General features: G+C 37.5%; 3 protein-coding genes across 5 annotated transcripts; all 3 read left to right on the forward strand.

Moving 5' to 3' along the window:
* The first annotated feature begins 907 nt into the window (after positions 1 to 907).
* LOC111793491 (potassium transporter 4) lies at positions 908 to 6,259 on the forward strand. Its single transcript, XM_023675397.2, has 9 exons — positions 908 to 1,065; positions 2,452 to 2,692; positions 2,784 to 3,029; positions 3,286 to 3,336; positions 3,437 to 3,697; positions 3,831 to 3,883; positions 4,208 to 4,322; positions 4,413 to 4,667; positions 4,813 to 6,259. Exons 1-9 carry the CDS (start codon positions 1,021 to 1,023, stop codon positions 5,898 to 5,900), a joined length of 2,355 nt encoding a protein of 784 aa, XP_023531165.2. The 5' UTR covers positions 908 to 1,020; the 3' UTR covers positions 5,901 to 6,259.
* A 1,069-nt stretch (positions 6,260 to 7,328) lies between these two features.
* LOC111793490 (uncharacterized) lies at positions 7,329 to 8,672 on the forward strand. Its single transcript, XM_023675396.2, has one exon. It carries the CDS (start codon positions 7,615 to 7,617, stop codon positions 8,551 to 8,553), a length of 939 nt encoding a protein of 312 aa, XP_023531164.2. The 5' UTR covers positions 7,329 to 7,614; the 3' UTR covers positions 8,554 to 8,672.
* Positions 8,673 to 10,785: 2,113 nt separating this feature from the next.
* LOC111793782 (putative magnesium transporter NIPA8) lies at positions 10,786 to 16,384 on the forward strand. 3 transcript variants are annotated; one of them, XM_023675820.2, is made up of 14 exons: positions 10,787 to 11,005; positions 11,629 to 11,768; positions 12,224 to 12,311; positions 12,429 to 12,490; positions 12,678 to 12,763; positions 12,879 to 12,952; positions 13,923 to 14,025; positions 14,111 to 14,239; positions 14,340 to 14,439; positions 14,559 to 14,678; positions 15,239 to 15,329; positions 15,402 to 15,468; positions 15,785 to 15,881; positions 15,973 to 16,384. In XM_023675820.2, exons 2-14 carry the CDS (start codon positions 11,676 to 11,678, stop codon positions 16,195 to 16,197), a joined length of 1,335 nt encoding a protein of 444 aa, XP_023531588.1. In that variant the 5' UTR covers positions 10,787 to 11,005; positions 11,629 to 11,675; the 3' UTR covers positions 16,198 to 16,384. The 3 variants fall into 3 exon arrangements, with proteins under 3 accessions (XP_023531589.1, XP_023531588.1, XP_023531590.1); XM_023675821.2 differs by lacking the exon at positions 11,629 to 11,768 and having other exon boundaries at positions 10,786 to 11,005; XM_023675822.2 differs by lacking the exons at positions 10,787 to 11,005; positions 11,629 to 11,768 and having other exon boundaries at positions 12,225 to 12,311; positions 12,678 to 12,758.
* The last annotated feature ends 148 nt before the right edge of the window (positions 16,385 to 16,532 follow it).

Below are 16,532 nucleotides of genomic sequence, written 5' to 3' on the forward strand. Positions count from 1 at the left end.
AAAATGATCCCTTTTAACTCGAACAGAGCTCAACTGGTTAAGTAATCAAAACTTCGACCAGTAGAATATTAAAAAATTAGATTAAATTATGAAAATGACTCTGAAACCTTTTCATTTGTTTAACAAATACCTCTATTTTAAAATTACAATATTACCCTTGACTTATTATAAACGTTTTCAAACTATCATTAGAATAATTTAACAAAAAAAACCAACCACTTAGTGACTTGGAAATCAAAACCTCGACCATTCGAATATTAAAAAAAAAAAAATATATGAAAACGACCCTCAAACCGTCATTTGTTTAATAAATACCTCTATTTTTTTAAAAAAATTACAATACTACCCTTAACTTTTCATAATCGTTCCAAAACTACTCTTAAAATATTAAAATAAAAATTTAGATTTGGTTAATAAATCAAAATTTAAATATTAAAAATTTAAATTAAATTACGAAAATACCCTTGAACTTTGTCATTTGTTTAAAAAATACCTCTATTTTAAAAAAAATTACAATACTACCCTTAACGTTTCATAAACGTTTTAAAACTAAGTGACTTGAAAATCAAAACCTCAACGGGTTAAGTAATCAAAACCTCGACAAGTAGAATATTAAAAAATTAAATTAAATTATTCTAATATCCTCAAACTTTATCATTTATTTAAAAAAAATACCTTTATTTTTAAAAAAATTACAGTATTACTCGTGACTTTTTATGAATATTTCAAAATTATTATTAAAATTATATTCGTTGCATTTATTTTTTTTATTAAATATTCTAATAGATTTCTAATCCAACCAAACCAATAAATACTCACTGATGACTTTATATATTTATAGGCAAACATTGACAACCATTATTACTATTATTTTATTATTTTATTATTCGATTATTGCCATTATTAATATAATTTAATTAACGCCACCATAAGCAGACAACTTTCATTTGTTTTTGGTTTCTTCTCTGCGCCATCCCCGACTCTCTCCATTTCTCACACCCAGCTGGGTTTCGCTCTCCAATGGAGCAAGGTTCTGGGTTTGCCACTTCCTCCCCCGCTTCTCAGGTTTTCTTCTTCTCCTCGATGCCTCTGCTTCGTTTCTTTTGATTTTCTAACGTGATTCTGCTTCAATTTCATGTTCTTCTTTTGCTTCACTGTTTCTCATCTTCAATTTGCCATTACCCTCCTAAATTCTTCGTCTGTTCTAAGATTTCCTTTAATTATGTCGTAAATGGACGTTGTTTAAGCTCCTGATTTCGGTTTTTGCCTGCTGAGTCTCTATTTTGAATCGGAACCCTGTCTTTTGCCGATTTGATTATAGATTTTGCTACCATTCTCTTGGTATTGGATATTGGATTTACGGCTTCGTCTTAATCGTTTTCCGTCTATGTGGTCAACTTTTTCTACAGCTTTTCTTTCTCTTCTCAGACTCTTGATTATTGTGGTGGTTTTTCTTGGCTCCTTCCTTTCATCAGCATTTGTTTGTTCATTACAATTATTTCGATTATTTTACTGATTTTTATCACAACCATCGTTGTCGTCATCATCTTATGTATTGGTTTTTAAATTTCTTTTTGATAACGATTAGCTTAGGTCTTCCTTTTGTTTAGTTTTCTCTTGATGATGTTTTCTTTCTAATATAATATTCCTTTTGTTTAATCTTATTTGGGAGTCTAAGCATACTTTAGCCGTTGATTATACTTGTAAGCTCACAATTGATAGGTTAGTGGCTTCCTTGTCGTGGTGTAAGAAATCTAGCTTCCTTAACTTAGGTAGTCACCATAGGTTGCAGGTTGAAGTGTACAATTTCTCTTGGCTTCTTCCAATTTTGTGACCCACCAATATAATCTTGTGTACTCAACTGTATAGTTTTCTATAACAACTCAAGCCCACCGCTAGTAAATATTGTCCGCTTTGGCCATTACGAATCGCCGTCAGTCTCACGGTTTTAAAACGCGTTTGGTAGGGAGAGGTTTCCATACCTTTATAAGGAATTCTTCGTTCTCCTCTCCAACCGACGTGGGATCTCACATTTTCATTATTGGATAATGATGATTGAACTTGCAATTTCATGAAACATAGCGAAATATTTTACCATCCTAATTGTGCACTCTTTTGTTTTTGACTTGTCCGATCACAAGGCATGTTTCCTCCTCATTGCTAACAGTGGCATGTTGTGGTGGAACTAGCTCATCGAAGCAGAAAATCTGTTATATGAACTGTTTTTACTCCCAAACCATTGAGGAGCATGCCTATATATCATAAAGTCAATTTGATTCTGTGAAAGGCCGAACCTGATGGTGTTTTCACCTGCACATCTTTGTTGTTCTTTCCCTGCATATCAATCTTTTTTCTTGCAGTAGTACACGGGAACTCTTTTGGACCTTCGGATTTTCCTTAATGGTGATCAAATTTCCAGTTTTAACTGAATCTTATGCTTGTTTTTTGCAGCTTTCGGGAGCGTACCTCACAAGGAATTTACTACTTGCATACCAAAGTTTTGGAGTAGTGTATGGAGATTTGAGTACTTCGCCCCTCTATGTTTACTCGAGTACATTTGCAGGGAAGTTACTGACACATCGAACTGAGGAAGTAGTATTTGGTGCATTTTCCTTGATCTTCTGGACTCTTACACTGATACCATTGTTGAAGTATGTCTTCATTGTATTGAGCGCAGATGACAATGGTGAAGGTATAAGTTGGATTGCAGAACTTGTTCATTTATGTGAAATTTAATTAAGCATTTAAGGTTCTTTTGTTTACCATTTGTTCTCTGGTTTCAGGAGGAACCTTTGCTCTTTACTCCCTTCTCTGTCGACATGCTAAGTTGAGTTTACTTCCTAACCAACAAGCAGCTGATGAGGAGCTCTCAGCTTACAAATATGGACCATCTTCTCACGTAGTAGCCCCTTCTCCACTAAAAAGGTTTTTGGAAAGGCATAAAACACTTAGGACGGTCTTACTTCTTGTCGTATTATTTGGTGCTTGCATGGTCATTGGTGATGGTGTGCTGACTCCTGCAATTTCAGGTTAGGTATTTACTAATTTTCATAAACGTAAGATTCACAAGGACTCTATAGGTGTTTGATCTTCTTTCCATTATATTTTAGAATCCTGAGTAGTGAATACGTATAAAGATCTTCATGTTTCCTGGCAGTTTACTGATTTCAGTAGAATCCATCGTACGTGTTCTCTAAAATTACGAATACTGGAATGCTTACGATTTTGGTCTTCATTGTTTTAGGACTTTTTTGTCTCATGTATATTATGTCCTTTGCCTTGCAGTTCTATCCTCAGTTTCAGGTTTAAAAGTTACTGAAGCAAAATTGTCCAATGGTAATTTATTATCCTTACATAGATTATGACTAACTGTGATGCTTAAGTAAGTCTTTTATCATAATATTCTGATTCTCATTTAAGATGATCTGTACTGTAGGGACACTCCTTTTGATTGCCTGTGTCATATTGGTTGGTCTGTTTGCTCTGCAGCATTGTGGCACCCATAAGGTTGCGTTTATGTTTGCTCCAATAGTTATCATCTGGTTGTTGTCAATTTTCTCCATTGGTTTGTACAACATAATACGTTGGAACCCAAGTATTGTACGCGCAATTTCCCCTCATTATGTTATCAAGTTCTTAAGAGTCACCGGTAAAGACGGTTGGCTTTCTCTTGGAGGGGTTCTTCTGGCCATAACTGGTATGTGGAATCTGGAATTGCTATATGTATTTAGTTCCGTTTTTCTTAGGATTACGGGCCATGTCCTCGTCAATTAGTTGAGTTTGGTGTTTGTTTTCAAGCTGATTAATGGGAATTTATGTGGTTTCCTCAGGTACTGAAGCTATGTTTGCAGATCTTGGTCATTTCACTGCTTTGTCTATAAGGGTGAGCTTGTGTGACCATATGTGTTTAAAGGCAATCAAATTCCATTATGTAGCGGATAGGAGCTTATATATTCTATTATTCACCATTTTTTTCCACTCATTGAATAAAAAATATGGTAGAGATAATTGCTGGTTCCAACTTCTTCATGCCCTGATACTATGAAGCTCAAGTTTGATTGTATCATTGAATAAAAAAGGATATTTGGAATACAATAGTGACGATGACTTGATTTTGGCTCTGTGCCTTGAGCCATTGACTACTCGTCTCATTTAGCAACGACTAGCAAGTTGTTAAGCAACTAATTCGGATTCTTTGCTTTTGCAGCTTGCTTTTGTATTCATTATCTACCCTTGTTTGGTAGTACAATACATGGGTCAAGCTGCCTTTCTGTCTAAGAACCTTCATTTGTTTCCAAACAGTTTTTATGACTCGATACCTGGTTAGTTAACCAGTCTTGTTTACTCAACAGTGGTTTGGATCTCAAGTATTCTGATCTTAACACTGTCAATGCCGTTATTTCCTCTTGCAGAACCTGTATTTTGGCCTGTTTTTATCATTGCTACCCTGGCGGCTATTGTGGGGAGCCAAGCTGTGATTACTGCTACGTTCTCTATTGTCAAACAATGCCATGCCCTTGGTTGCTTTCCAAGAGTGAAAGTTGTCCACACCTCTAAACACATATATGGGCAGATCTACATCCCAGAAATAAACTGGATATTAATGATCCTTACTCTTTCCATTACGATCGGGTTTCAAGATACGACAATGATTGGAAATGCTTACGGTAAGTGCTTTAGACTCTCTCGTTCACACCTGCATCTGCAAGTGTGCTCATAATTGATGTCTCTGAAAACATACCTTTTTTTTCTTCCTGCTTGCAACTACTGCGCCTTTCCTCTACATGATTGTGTTTTTTGTTCATGGTCCAGGACTCGCTTGCATGACAGTTATGTTCACGACGACATTTCTTATGGCACTCGTCATTGTATTTGTTTGGCAAAAAAGTATCCTGCTGGCTGCACCTTTCATCATCTTCTTCTGGTCTGTCGAGGGTGCCTACTTATCAGCAGCAATCATAAAAGTGCCTCAAGGAGGGTGGGTTCCGCTTGTGCTGTCAGCGTTTTTTATGATTGTTATGTTCGTCTGGCATTATGGCACTCGCAAGAAGTACAACTTTGATCTACACAATAAAGTCTCACTGAAGTGGTTGCTTGGACTAGGCCCGAGTCTTGGTATAGTTCGCGTCCCGGGAATTGGTCTCATATACTCGGAATTGGCAACAGGAGTTCCTGCAATATTTTCCCACTTTGTGACGAATCTCCCTGCGTTTCACAAAGTTTTAGTCTTCGTGTGCGTAAAGTCTGTTCCTGTTCCGTATGTCTCGCCCGAAGAACGTTTTCTCATTGGGAGGGTCTGTCCTAGGCCGTATCGCATGTATCGGTGCATAGTGAGGTATGGCTACAAGGATATTCAGAAGGATGATGGAGACTTTGAGAACCAGTTGATACTAAACATTGCAGAATTCATACAAATGGAGGCAGAGGAACCACAATTCTCAAGCTCCGAAAACTCTTCAATCGATGGGAGGATGGCCGTGATAAGCACACGAAGCATACAATCGAACTTGAGCTTCATAGTATCGGGGCACGAAGAAGTTGGTACCAGCAACTCCATCCACAGCAGCAAATCTGCCACACTCCATAGTTTACGATCCGCCTACGAGGACGAGAACCCACAACTAAGAAGACGCCAGGTACAGTTTCAGTTATCTCCCAGCCCTTCAATAGACCCTAGAGTTAGGGAAGAGTTGATGGACTTGATCCAAGCCAAGGAGGCCGGTGTAGCATATATAATGGGACACTCATACGTCAAGGCTAGAAGATCGTCATCATACTTGAAAAAGCTCGTAATAGATATCGGTTACTCATTCCTCCGAAAGAACTGTCGAGGCCCGTCTGTGGCGCTCAACATCCCTCACATCAGTCTAATTGAAGTGGGGATGATCTATTATGTCTAGTACTGTGAAGAACACCATATATTCTGATTGTTCCAAATAGATGTCGTCGGTTTGATCCCCATCCCCGACGACGACATCTGCAACGTCTTTGCAGCAGTCGAACAACATGATTCAGATATGTAGATAGATTGAAGGACTCAATATTACCTTTCCAAATGCCTTATCCTACTGAAGAGGGAAAGGGTAAAACTCAACATGTGGGTGAGTGGCTCGCTCACTTGCAAACAAGAGGAAGGGCTTGGACTCCCTTTTCATATCTTCTTCTGTAATGTCTTATAGGATCAACCAAACCATTCATAGTTGAAGAAGCTTTTGAGCATTGCCCATATTATTAATACTTAAGAAACTGTTTTCTTGTATTTCTTAATAACTTCTTACCCAAATAGTTTCCATAACAAAAACAAGCTTAATTATCGTCACGATGCGGTCTATTGGGAGTGGATTATTGAGAGTGGGTCCCGTTGGCTAATTTAGGGAATGATCATGAGTTTATAAGCGATGAATACTATCTCCATTAGTATGAGGCATTTTGGGGAAGCCTAAAGCAAACCCACGAGAGCTGATGCTTAAAGGGGACAATATCATACCATTGTGGAGAGTCGTGATTCCTAACATGTTGTTGTTGGGGCATGTAGATCTTAAAAAGTGTATTGAAGTTCATCGGGCTTAAAGCACTATTTGAGCATGGGTCGGGGTTAATCCAACGTTCAATAGTTTGAACTTAGGTTGACCCATTATATTAACTCGTTAAATACGAATTATTTAATAATTTTCTAATATATATATATATTCCAATTTTATTGATGAGAGTTCTTAAAATTTATTGAATTTTATTTGAAATTGTAGATGTTTTTATTTTAATATAAGTTTCATTTTTTAAAACTTTTTTTTTTCAAATTTTAACATTTTTAATTAAATTTTTATTAATGTTTTAATTTTTTTTTATTAATGTTGGTGAATAATCAACTTCTTAATTATTAAAGCATCTATTTATATATATATATATATATATATATATATATATATATTAACAGTAAAACTTTTAAAATTTAAAAGTATTTTTAATTTTTTTAAGATAAGTTTAAGGATATTAATAAAAAAAATTAAAATTTGAAAGATATTTTAAAAACATTTAATAAAAATTAATAATATTTAAATTAATTTTCCATATTAATAAAAAAATTTATAAGTTGAAAGACATTTTTAAAATTTAATTATTTTTAAATTATTATTTTTTTAAGGTTGAAGAATATTGTTGAAAATTTTCAAGTAAAATAATTTTTTTAGTTAAAAATATTTGTATAAAATATTAGTCTAAAAAAATATTATTAAAATATGCAATATTATTAATATTTCTCATTATTATAATTTTTTATTTTAATTTTTGGATGAGATTTCATGACAGTTTAATTACGCCGTTGGAATTAATCAAAATGGAAAACTAATTTTTATTTTTTTAGCAGAAAAAACTCTCTTTCTCTCTCGTTTCTCGCCGTTTCCCTTAGACCATTTCTCCGTCTTCTGCATAATCCGCCTCTTCTTCTTCTTCTTCTTTATCCTTCTCCGGCGGATTTCTCCGGCTCCGGCGACGCTCGACACAAATCGCTGCGGATCATCTCTCTACCCGTTACGCACTGTTCAAATCCAACCATGTCTGTAAGCTTTCGGATCTGAATCAGATTCTAAATCTGTGTTCTGAGCGAGTGAGAGAACAATGGCTGCTATGATATTCCATGTCTTCTCATCGGCGGCGCTGCTGTCGCTCGGGCTCTACCACATCGTCTCCGTTACGCTCAATTACCTTAAGTTCCCTCAGACCTACTCCGCCAGGCCCTACCATCCCTTCCCGCCTTCCTCTTCACGTCCGCTTCAGCTTCATCTTCCCCATCACTACGGCCTCCGGTACCTGCAACTCTACCTCGCAATCCCTTGCCTCATTATCGCCTTTGCTCATCAGGCCATTGTCGCCGCTGACCCTGACCCTCTCCTCAAAGGCAGCACCCCCGTCCACTACTTCATCTCTCTCCAATCCGCCGCTGTTATTTTCCTGTTCCTCATCTTTACTCTCGCTCTTCTCCTCTCCGATTCCACCTCTCTTCTCCCTCTCCCTTCCGATCTCTTTTTTGCCCTAGCTTCCGCCTTATTCTTCTTGCAATTTTCCGTTTCTTCATCGGCTGCCTCTGTCCAGACCTCCGATCTTCAAGCGAAATGCGATTCCGTCTCCGGTAAAATCTCTGCTCTGGCGTCCTTCCTCTGCCTGGTCCTTGCTTGCTTGCCGAGGCTCTTCGTGGCCGATATGGGTTTGGGGGCGACTTTCTTCCTCCAGGGTCTTTGGATGCTTCAAACGGGGCTTTCGCTCTATGTTGAGGCCTTCATTCCTGAAGGGTGTCACAGGTTGCTTGACGTGGTGAACGGCGTGGAGGGATCCACCAAGTGTGATTTGGAGGAATCCCGGCTCAGGGCTGTTGCCATTTTGGATCTGGCTTTGCTGATCCACGTTATGTTTGTTCTGCTGATTGTGATACTCATTTATGCTGTCATTGCCAAGATTGTTGGCGTTAGGAGAGTTGGGTCTTACGAAGCTTTACCAGCTACTGCCATGGGGGAAAACAATCATATACAGATGAAAGAATTGACGGGCACCCAGGCTTAATCCTCTTTATTTGGTTGGCTTATTCCTTTATCTTTGTTCTTCAACTCTTGTTCTTGTTCTTGTTCTAGCTGTGCACTGCTGGTTATTGCAATCAAAGATTTTGTGCGTTCTTTTTGTTATGTGCCTCTCGGTTTGGTATCAATGGAATGTTCTCTGTATAATCTGATCCTGACCCCCCTTCCCTACTGAACCTTTTTTGCAAATGATTATTCAGTAGCTAGATTTGAGGGTTTACAGCGATCAATTCCTTCTTCAATTAATGTCCCTAACGTGCTGTGGGCCTTCTTATTTGATTAAGAATCATAATGCTATAGTTCTTTCCTACTGTTTGAACTGGATTCTTGCTGCCTCTCTGCTTCTTCAGTTATCATTCTTTTGTGAGATCTCTCGTTCATCCGTTTGGGAGGAGAACTAAGCATTTTTTTACTTCCTTAGTAAATGCTTTTTAAAAACCTTGAGAGAAAGTCTACATAGGACGATATTAGGTAGTAGTGGGCTTGAGCGGTTACGGTTTAGTTACGGTTTAGTTCCGATGATGCTTATGCTTTTTGGGTACCTTGGCCTTAACTTGAATTGAATGAATGTGAAAGAGGAACAAAATGCTATAGTTCTTTCCTACTTTATTGCTGTTTGAAACTGGATTCTTGTTGCCCTCTCCTCCTTGGGTTATCATTCTTTTGTGAGATCTCAAGTTCATCGGTTGGGGAGGAGAACTAAGCATTTTTTTTAATAGGGATGTGGAAACCTCTCTCTAGTAAACTCGTTTCAAGAACCTTTGAGACACAGTCCAAATAGGACAATATTTGCTAGAAATGAGCTTGAGCGGTTACGGTTTAGTTTTGATGATATGCTTTTTGGGTACCTTGGCCTTAACTTGAATTGAATGTGAAAGAGGAACACAAAGTGCTATAGTTCTTTCCTACTTTATGGCTGTTTGAACTGGATTCTTGCTGGTTATATCATTGTTTAGTTCTGATGCTTATGCTTTTGGGGTACCCTGGCCTTAACTTGAATTGAAGTTGAAAGAGGAACGTTTCAAGTTAGTCTTTAGTTGAAGAACTTCCACTACTTGAACTTCTTTGATGAGTTGGTTTATGAAATTCTGAAGTATGAGATGAAATGAGCTGAGGTCGATGTAGATGTTCACGTTCCTCCTAGGGGCTTGATTCTCATCTCGATTCCCCCAGCCCCTTCAGCTTATTACTAAAAAACAAGGGTGCCATGCCTTAGCTTGGCTGAATTGGTTTAATGATCTCTTTCTTCGATAGGACGGTCCGGCACTTTACCTTCAAAATTCAAGAATCAATTGTTGAATTTCGACCGGCGGTAAAACCTGGGTTGTTCTTGTTGAAGCAACATTTTGTTCTTTATTTACATGCCATCTCCTTGGTTGTCCCGCCCTTCCTACAGGTTTCCTCCATCGACCTATCGTCCCGCAAGCGTCCCCTGTGTTGGTGTTGGTGTTGGTATTGGTTTGTGTTTGTGTTTGTGTTGGGATTACTTTGAACAAAGAGAATGAAACGAAACAATAGATTTTCCAAACTCACACAATTCTCTTATTTTTTCGGTTGGATCATTTAATGCGTTTGAGAATTTAGTTTAAAAAGGTGTTCAAAACCCGATACTAACATGAATACTCAAAACGATTCAACCCAAATGCAAGAGTTGGGTTAGGATTATTTTTATCAGTTTTGAAAGCTCAATTCGATTAACAAGTTGAGATTTCTTGGTCGGGTCGATCCGATCAACCTAAATTTTGCATTAGTCCAAAAATTTATTCTAACCCTACCCTACTTCTTAGATTGCTACGAACACTAAGATCATTTGACGCTTTTAAGTTATGTGACTGGTAAATGTTCGATATTTAAGTTTCACGAGATTCTAGTTATTAATACAACACGAGATGGTTGAGTTGGATTCTCTACTATATTCTATTCATTTTGGTAACGAGCCTGATGAATCCAAAATTTTGGATCAGTCATAAAATTTCTTCAAACCTAACTCGTGTAAACTCGTGTATTATGACCAATTCAATCACATTTATCGAGTCGAACCGAGAGAGCGGACTTAACTTATAAGTTGAGCATCTAAGTTTGTGCTCTTAACGTTGTAAGAATAAAGTATTTGAAAGAAGATTAGATGATTAAGCAAAATACGAAAGTGGGTCCCAAGTGACACGTGTATCGTTATTAGTGTAGTCCGGAGCTTAGCCGATGGTCAGGCGACAGTTAAGTAAACGACGCCGGCCGTGCCTTTCTTTTCAAGCGTTCCTTTTTCATTTTCTTCATCGAAGCCTTCTTCCTCTCGCCGCCCACGACGGACTCCGGCGGTTTCCGAATTTCCCTTTGCCTTCGGTGGGAAGCAGCTCCGCTCAACCCCAATTCCTCCCTCCTTCTCAATGCCGGACTTCCTCTCTTCTGCGCTCCATCTCTACTGACGGATCTTCCCACAGGTAATCCCTTCATCCCCATCTCTTCATTCTTGCTTCAATCGACTTTACTTACTTTTTCTTCTACCTTTCCAATTTGTTTTCCGTCTATTTTACTCTTTACATTTAGATCCATGGTTTCGCCTTCAGATCTTGATCAGGAATTACCCTGTTCATCCCTCGTTACCATGTCTCTGTCATCTTTACTTCTGTGTTGCCTGTTTCTTTTCTCTTCAATTTCTCTATATGTTCTTGAATTTCTCTCTCTGGGTCCGTTTTTTTGTTTCTGAATTTGTTACGACTGTAAGCTGTAACAGTTGTTTGCCCTATGCGTTCATATTAAAGCACCTTCTACCCGGGTTGCAGGGAGTGTTATGTTCCGAATCTATGTTCCGTTCCATTTCGGAATCGATGTTCTGCTTTTTGTTGTAACGATTACGAGCTGATGTTTTCTTTCGAGCTTGGCTCAAAATTCAGATAATGCTCAAAATTTTAGGATCTTCCAGCCGTCGACACTTACTCGAGATTCACCTTTTGAGCTCGTTTTTTATTGCTTTGGAATTTAAAACTTCTCGTGCTTATCCTCATGGGCAATTGACACTGTCTTACCTTTTGGCATTTACTCCTTTGCTGCTTTTCAACCACAGGCTGGGATATTAAGCTGTATGCAAATTCACTTACCCCGCTCTAATTTATGGGGGAGTGGGTTATTGGAGCTTTCATCAACCTCTTTGGCAGCCTTGCCATCAACTTTGGGACGAACCTTCTTAAATTAGGCCATAACGAGGTTTGGAGAGATCCCTTTTCCTTTTTTTTTTTTTTTGTTTGGTTTCTCTATGATTTGCTCTTGGTCTACACTGTCTAGCTAAGTTCTCTGCAACTACTTGTTGTTGCCGTTGTTCTTTGTAGACAGCATTTCGTTTACACATTTTTCTTGAGGATGCAATACAGGCATGCTCTAAGAGCTTTAGCGGCAGGTTTTAGTGTGTCGTGCATCATAAAACATAAATGTCATATATTCTTCCGAATAAAAGAAAAAAAAAATGTTTTACTTCAAAGTGGTAAATCCGTTGCCCTTTTTGGCTTGGTAAGTGATAGCCCGCCAAACTTTTAAGTTGCATAGCTAGTTGAGCTCAATTATACTCCACTCGATCACCCTTTTTTGTCATTCATTGTTTCATGCTACAGTGTTGTTATTTGTTACATGTTACATGTCCCCTGGTTTTAAAAATACCCTTGCAGAGAGAGAAGCATTCTATACTTGAAAACAATGGTTCTAATGGAAAGGCTCCAATGAAGCCCATAATATACTTTCAGGCTTGGAGAGTTGGTAAGTCATTTTCTGGTGTTCAATTCATTATAGGCATTTAAATGTTAAACTTTTTTGGAAGAAGAGTACATTTGAAACCTAATTCCTTATTTATAACTTGAAAGCTTTGCTGTACAGGTATTACATTTTTCATTCTTGGAAATTGCCTTAATTTTATTTCCTTCGGATATGCTGCCCAGGTTAGTAGAAATTACTTTATCCCATTTCACAACGTGAATATATTGGTATTGTAGGGATATATATGTGAATTTTCGTTCTTTGCAATGTTTATTAGATGTTTTACTTCTCTACTGGTCGTGTATTTCCTGTTCCACTTTTTTCTAATTTTATTTTCTTCCCCCTTCTCCCCCCTGCCCTGCCCTGCAGTCTCTTCTTGCAGCACTTGGATCTGTTCAGTTTGTGTCCAATATTGCTTTTGCATACTTCGTACTCCACAAGATGGTTACTGTTAAGTATGTTGACACCTTTAGTCATACATGTCTTTGAAACCATGAAGGCTGAGATAACGGGTTTTCATCATCTTTATTTCTAATTTAATGGTCAATGATTGCATTGCTTCTTTTGCAGGGTAATGGTTGCCACTGCTTTTATTGTTCTTGGAAATGTTTTTCTAGTTGCTTTTGGCAACCATCAGTCTCCTGGTATGTTTTACTTTTGATTTATATATCTTTCAAGTTCTATTGTCTTTTCCTTCTAATACGAAATGTCAAGAATGTCTATTTTGAGTTTTCCATGAAGCTTCTATGATATGGAGGAAATTATCATTTAATAATTATCTCAGAGCGCCATCTATTAAATTTTTTACTGATAGGCCATCGTTGAAACTTGCCTTATATCATCAAGTATGCTTAAAAGATGATGATTCAAACCCCCCATATAAAAAATTAGGAGTCAGCTGCCCAATATCATGAAACTTGCATTATGATGGTCTTTATTTTTTTTTTGGCACTTTTGACCATTCAGGATCACTTATCCTGTCTGGGAAAAAATTAATTAAGAATGCTTTAACGTTTAAAGTTGGTTACAGTTTCTGCTTTCCATTTCTTCCATAGTTGATGCCTTCTACTTTCGAGTTTTATGAATAAAATGGTGAAGTATTTTTATCTTTTTGACTGTTTTTGTTGATTTTGGTGGATGAATGTCCACATTGCCTTTTGTTCAATGCTATCAATGCATTAAATTTGGCAAAATGTACCAACTCTTTGGATGTACATGCTGCATATTTCTAAGCAACAATGCCTTTGGTTTTTGAATGCATATTTCTCTAACTAACTAGTCTTTGGATGCATTTCCTCTGTCAATATGCTGTGCGGTTTAAATACTAATTCTTTGGGGTGATATTCAAGTGCCATGAAGTTTTGTTGAACCGTGGCTTAATTGTGGGTTGTTGCCCATAACATTTTATTTCACCTTGTGAAGCCTACAATCGTTAACAAATTTATAGTAGATTACTAACCAAATAGGCGTTCTTTCTGACTGCTACTTCGATGAGAAAAATTAGGTAAAAAAGGGTTTGCAGGGTGGTAGTGCAGAAAATAATTTATGCAATGGATTATTTGATCTAATCTGCTTGTAAATAATGAATCTTCGTATTTGGTTTTCTCTTTTCAGTGTACACTTCAGAACAGCTGGTGGAAAAATACGGAAATATTACTTTCCTTCTATACTGCGTGATTTTGATCTTGGTTGTTGTTATACATCACTCAATCTATAGGTCAGAATTAAAATAGATTCTTTCTTTCTTACTTTATATGAAGCTTCGAGTTGATAATAATATCCCGTATGGAACAAACGTGCAGAAGGGGAGAACAGTTACTTTCTGTTTCTGGACAAGAACTCAGACCATATTGGCATATGCTGCTACCATTTTCCTATGCTATAGTTTCAGGTGCAATAGGCTCTTGCTCAGTCTTGTTTGCAAAATCTCTGTAAGTTCGCTGACTTTTTTGTCCCTTTTTCCTGTAGGTGCTGAACCCACTTATATTTCTTTTTAGCTTTCTCTTTCTGATGTCGAGTTATCTGTTTTAGCTCAATACTGCTCCGATTGGCCATGTCTAGTGATTATCAGCTGCATAGCTGGTTTACATACTCCTTACTGCTTTTGTTTCTCAGTACTGCGGGATTTTGGGTAAGGTCATTATGGGACTGTGCTTTTCCTCTTCCATGTTTTCATATTATTTTACTAATGTAAATGAACATCATATGTTTAACTTTTATTTCTGGATTTTTTTTTATCTATTTCTACAGATGGCCAGGTTGAATGAAGGACTTTCACTGTTTGATGCAATCCTTATTGTTCCCATGTTTCAGATAGCTTGGACCTTCTTCTCCATTTGTACAGGTTTTATATACTTTAAAGAATTCCAGGTTCTCTCTCTCTCCCTCTCTCTCTGCTTGTGTGTGGGTGGTTGTGAGTGCCTTTTTTTTTTTTTGGGGGGGGGGGGGGGGGGGAGGAATACATGAAAAGAACCGTGTGCTTGAATGACACTGGTTATGATATACTGAACCTACTAAATAGCATATGCATGTTCTTAGGAAAATGGTTTGTATAGCATTGGATCAAAGCTATGTCAATCGGCTTAGATCATAAATTGTAGTGGTTTCCTGGGGACTAGCAATCTTTTAAACAAGTTTGTAGCATTTTGTGGGCTGAGATGAGTTCTCTGGTTATTACCTTCTTAACTTCTCAGGAATGAGATTCATATTTCTTGTATGAGTCAACAAGTAACCCAGTTATCTTTATTTTTGTCCTCGTTCATGTCACTCTTTGTATTAAGCGGTAAATAAGTGATAATTGTCTAACCATGCGCTTGTTTAACCTTTGATTTCAATGTCATTCTGCCTGTTGCCCTTAAATTCTGTCCATGCCTCAAGCATGAATTCAGTTTAGGTAATAAGCTTGCCTTTGTATTATCTCTTCTATTCAGGTGCTTGATGCTTTGAGAACGACGATGTTCATACTAGGAATGATGTCGGTTTTCATAGGCATTTCTTTGCTAGCTCCTGATGAGCCTAGAGGTATTTTAATTTAGAATTTAAATTTTGGATTACGTGGCAAATGTGAGAGATTGATTGGAACATGAATTTCAGACGGTGAGTTCAAAGATAATTCCTTGGTATCTGGGACGTCCACTAGCTTCTCAGCAGAAGAAGAGAGGTACAGCAATTTTTTTGCATGCTTATATGACATTATTTTTTCCATTGATTCTGAGTTCAAAACCACTTTCTGTTTGTAATGAAGATATCTGGTACTATACCCTTTTCTTTGTGGGGGCAATGTTAGTTCTAAACTAGAATTTCTCAGCAGTGAGAAGCCAGGGCTATTAAAAATGCATACTTGTTTCGGTTTATTTTATGGATGTCGTAAAGTATTGTACAATGAAAAATCTATTATAGATGAAGTGCTGGGACTTTCTGCCATTTGATCTGCACCTCCCTCTTTACCCATTCTGTTGCATCTTTTCCATCTGCAGACTAATTGTGTCATCCAAAGAACTAGAGACTAGGGAAGCAAGATCATTTTCACAAGGATTCTTGTTAAAGATTACAGATGTAGCAGCCAAGGCGAAGGTATTGGAGTCGAACATTGGTGATTTCAGAAGCTTACTTGGTCGACATGTTTGTAATGGCTTAACTATATGCCATCTTATTCTCTTTGCAGGCTGCTTTAGCACTCTCTCTGGGTTTTGGAGAAGATTCACTCAGTGCATCAGCAGTACTTGTGATGCCTATGATGTCATCAAGGATGACCGGCTTTCGAGGAACTGGGTTCGACCGCTCCAAGTTTTTCTCGATGAGGAAGCCTGATTGGAGTAAGATCTCGTTGGATGATGAGGATCCGAAGGTGGTGGTCAACACAAACATAGGTTTCTCCCAAAACCTTTGAATAGGAGTAGCATTAAAAGAAAAATTGGGTTGGAGTATTAAACCAATGCCTTTTCTCTATAGCTATAGTAGTTAGAATTTAATATACCAGTTACCACGCATGTTCTTACATAGAAATTATACAAGACAATATTGTATATTATGGAGAACAATTCTTTTCTCGTAAAGCAAGTTAATATTTTTCGTAACGATTCCTTTCCGAACATCTTGGAACCATGCCTCTCTTTTAGAGTTATACTGAAAGATAAATAAATTTATACCTTTGATAATTGGAATAAGAAAAGTCTATCATGATAATTGTCTAAAACTCCTAGCAATCATGTAATAGAGGTAGCA

The sequence above is a fragment of the Cucurbita pepo genome, chromosome 4 (genome assembly GCF_057944985.1).
Source record: "Cucurbita pepo subsp. pepo isolate OVF chromosome 4, ASM5794498v1, whole genome shotgun sequence".
Classification (NCBI taxonomy): domain Eukaryota; kingdom Viridiplantae; phylum Streptophyta; class Magnoliopsida; order Cucurbitales; family Cucurbitaceae; genus Cucurbita; species Cucurbita pepo.

Excerpts from the sequence above, each read along its gene's own strand:
- LOC111793490 (XM_023675396.2), top strand. The coding sequence starts at position 7,615 with ATGGCTGCTATGATATTCCATGTCTTCTCATCGGCGGCGCTGCTGTCG.
- LOC111793491 (XM_023675397.2), top strand. The coding sequence starts at position 1,021 with ATGGAGCAAGGTTCTGGGTTTGCCACTTCCTCCCCCGCTTCTCAG. Across the intron at positions 3,884-4,207 it reads TCACTGCTTTGTCTATAAGG|CTTGCTTTTGTATTCATTAT; the intron begins GTGAGCTTGTGT and ends TTGCTTTTGCAG. Across the intron at positions 4,668-4,812 it reads AATGATTGGAAATGCTTACG|GACTCGCTTGCATGACAGTT; the intron begins GTAAGTGCTTTA and ends TTCATGGTCCAG.
- LOC111793782 (XM_023675820.2), top strand. The coding sequence starts at position 11,676 with ATGGGGGAGTGGGTTATTGGAGCTTTCATCAACCTCTTTGGCAGCCTT. Across the intron at positions 12,953-13,922 it reads TGGCAACCATCAGTCTCCTG|TGTACACTTCAGAACAGCTG; the intron begins GTATGTTTTACT and ends TTCTCTTTTCAG. Across the intron at positions 15,469-15,784 it reads TTCTCAGCAGAAGAAGAGAG|ACTAATTGTGTCATCCAAAG; the intron begins GTACAGCAATTT and ends TTCCATCTGCAG.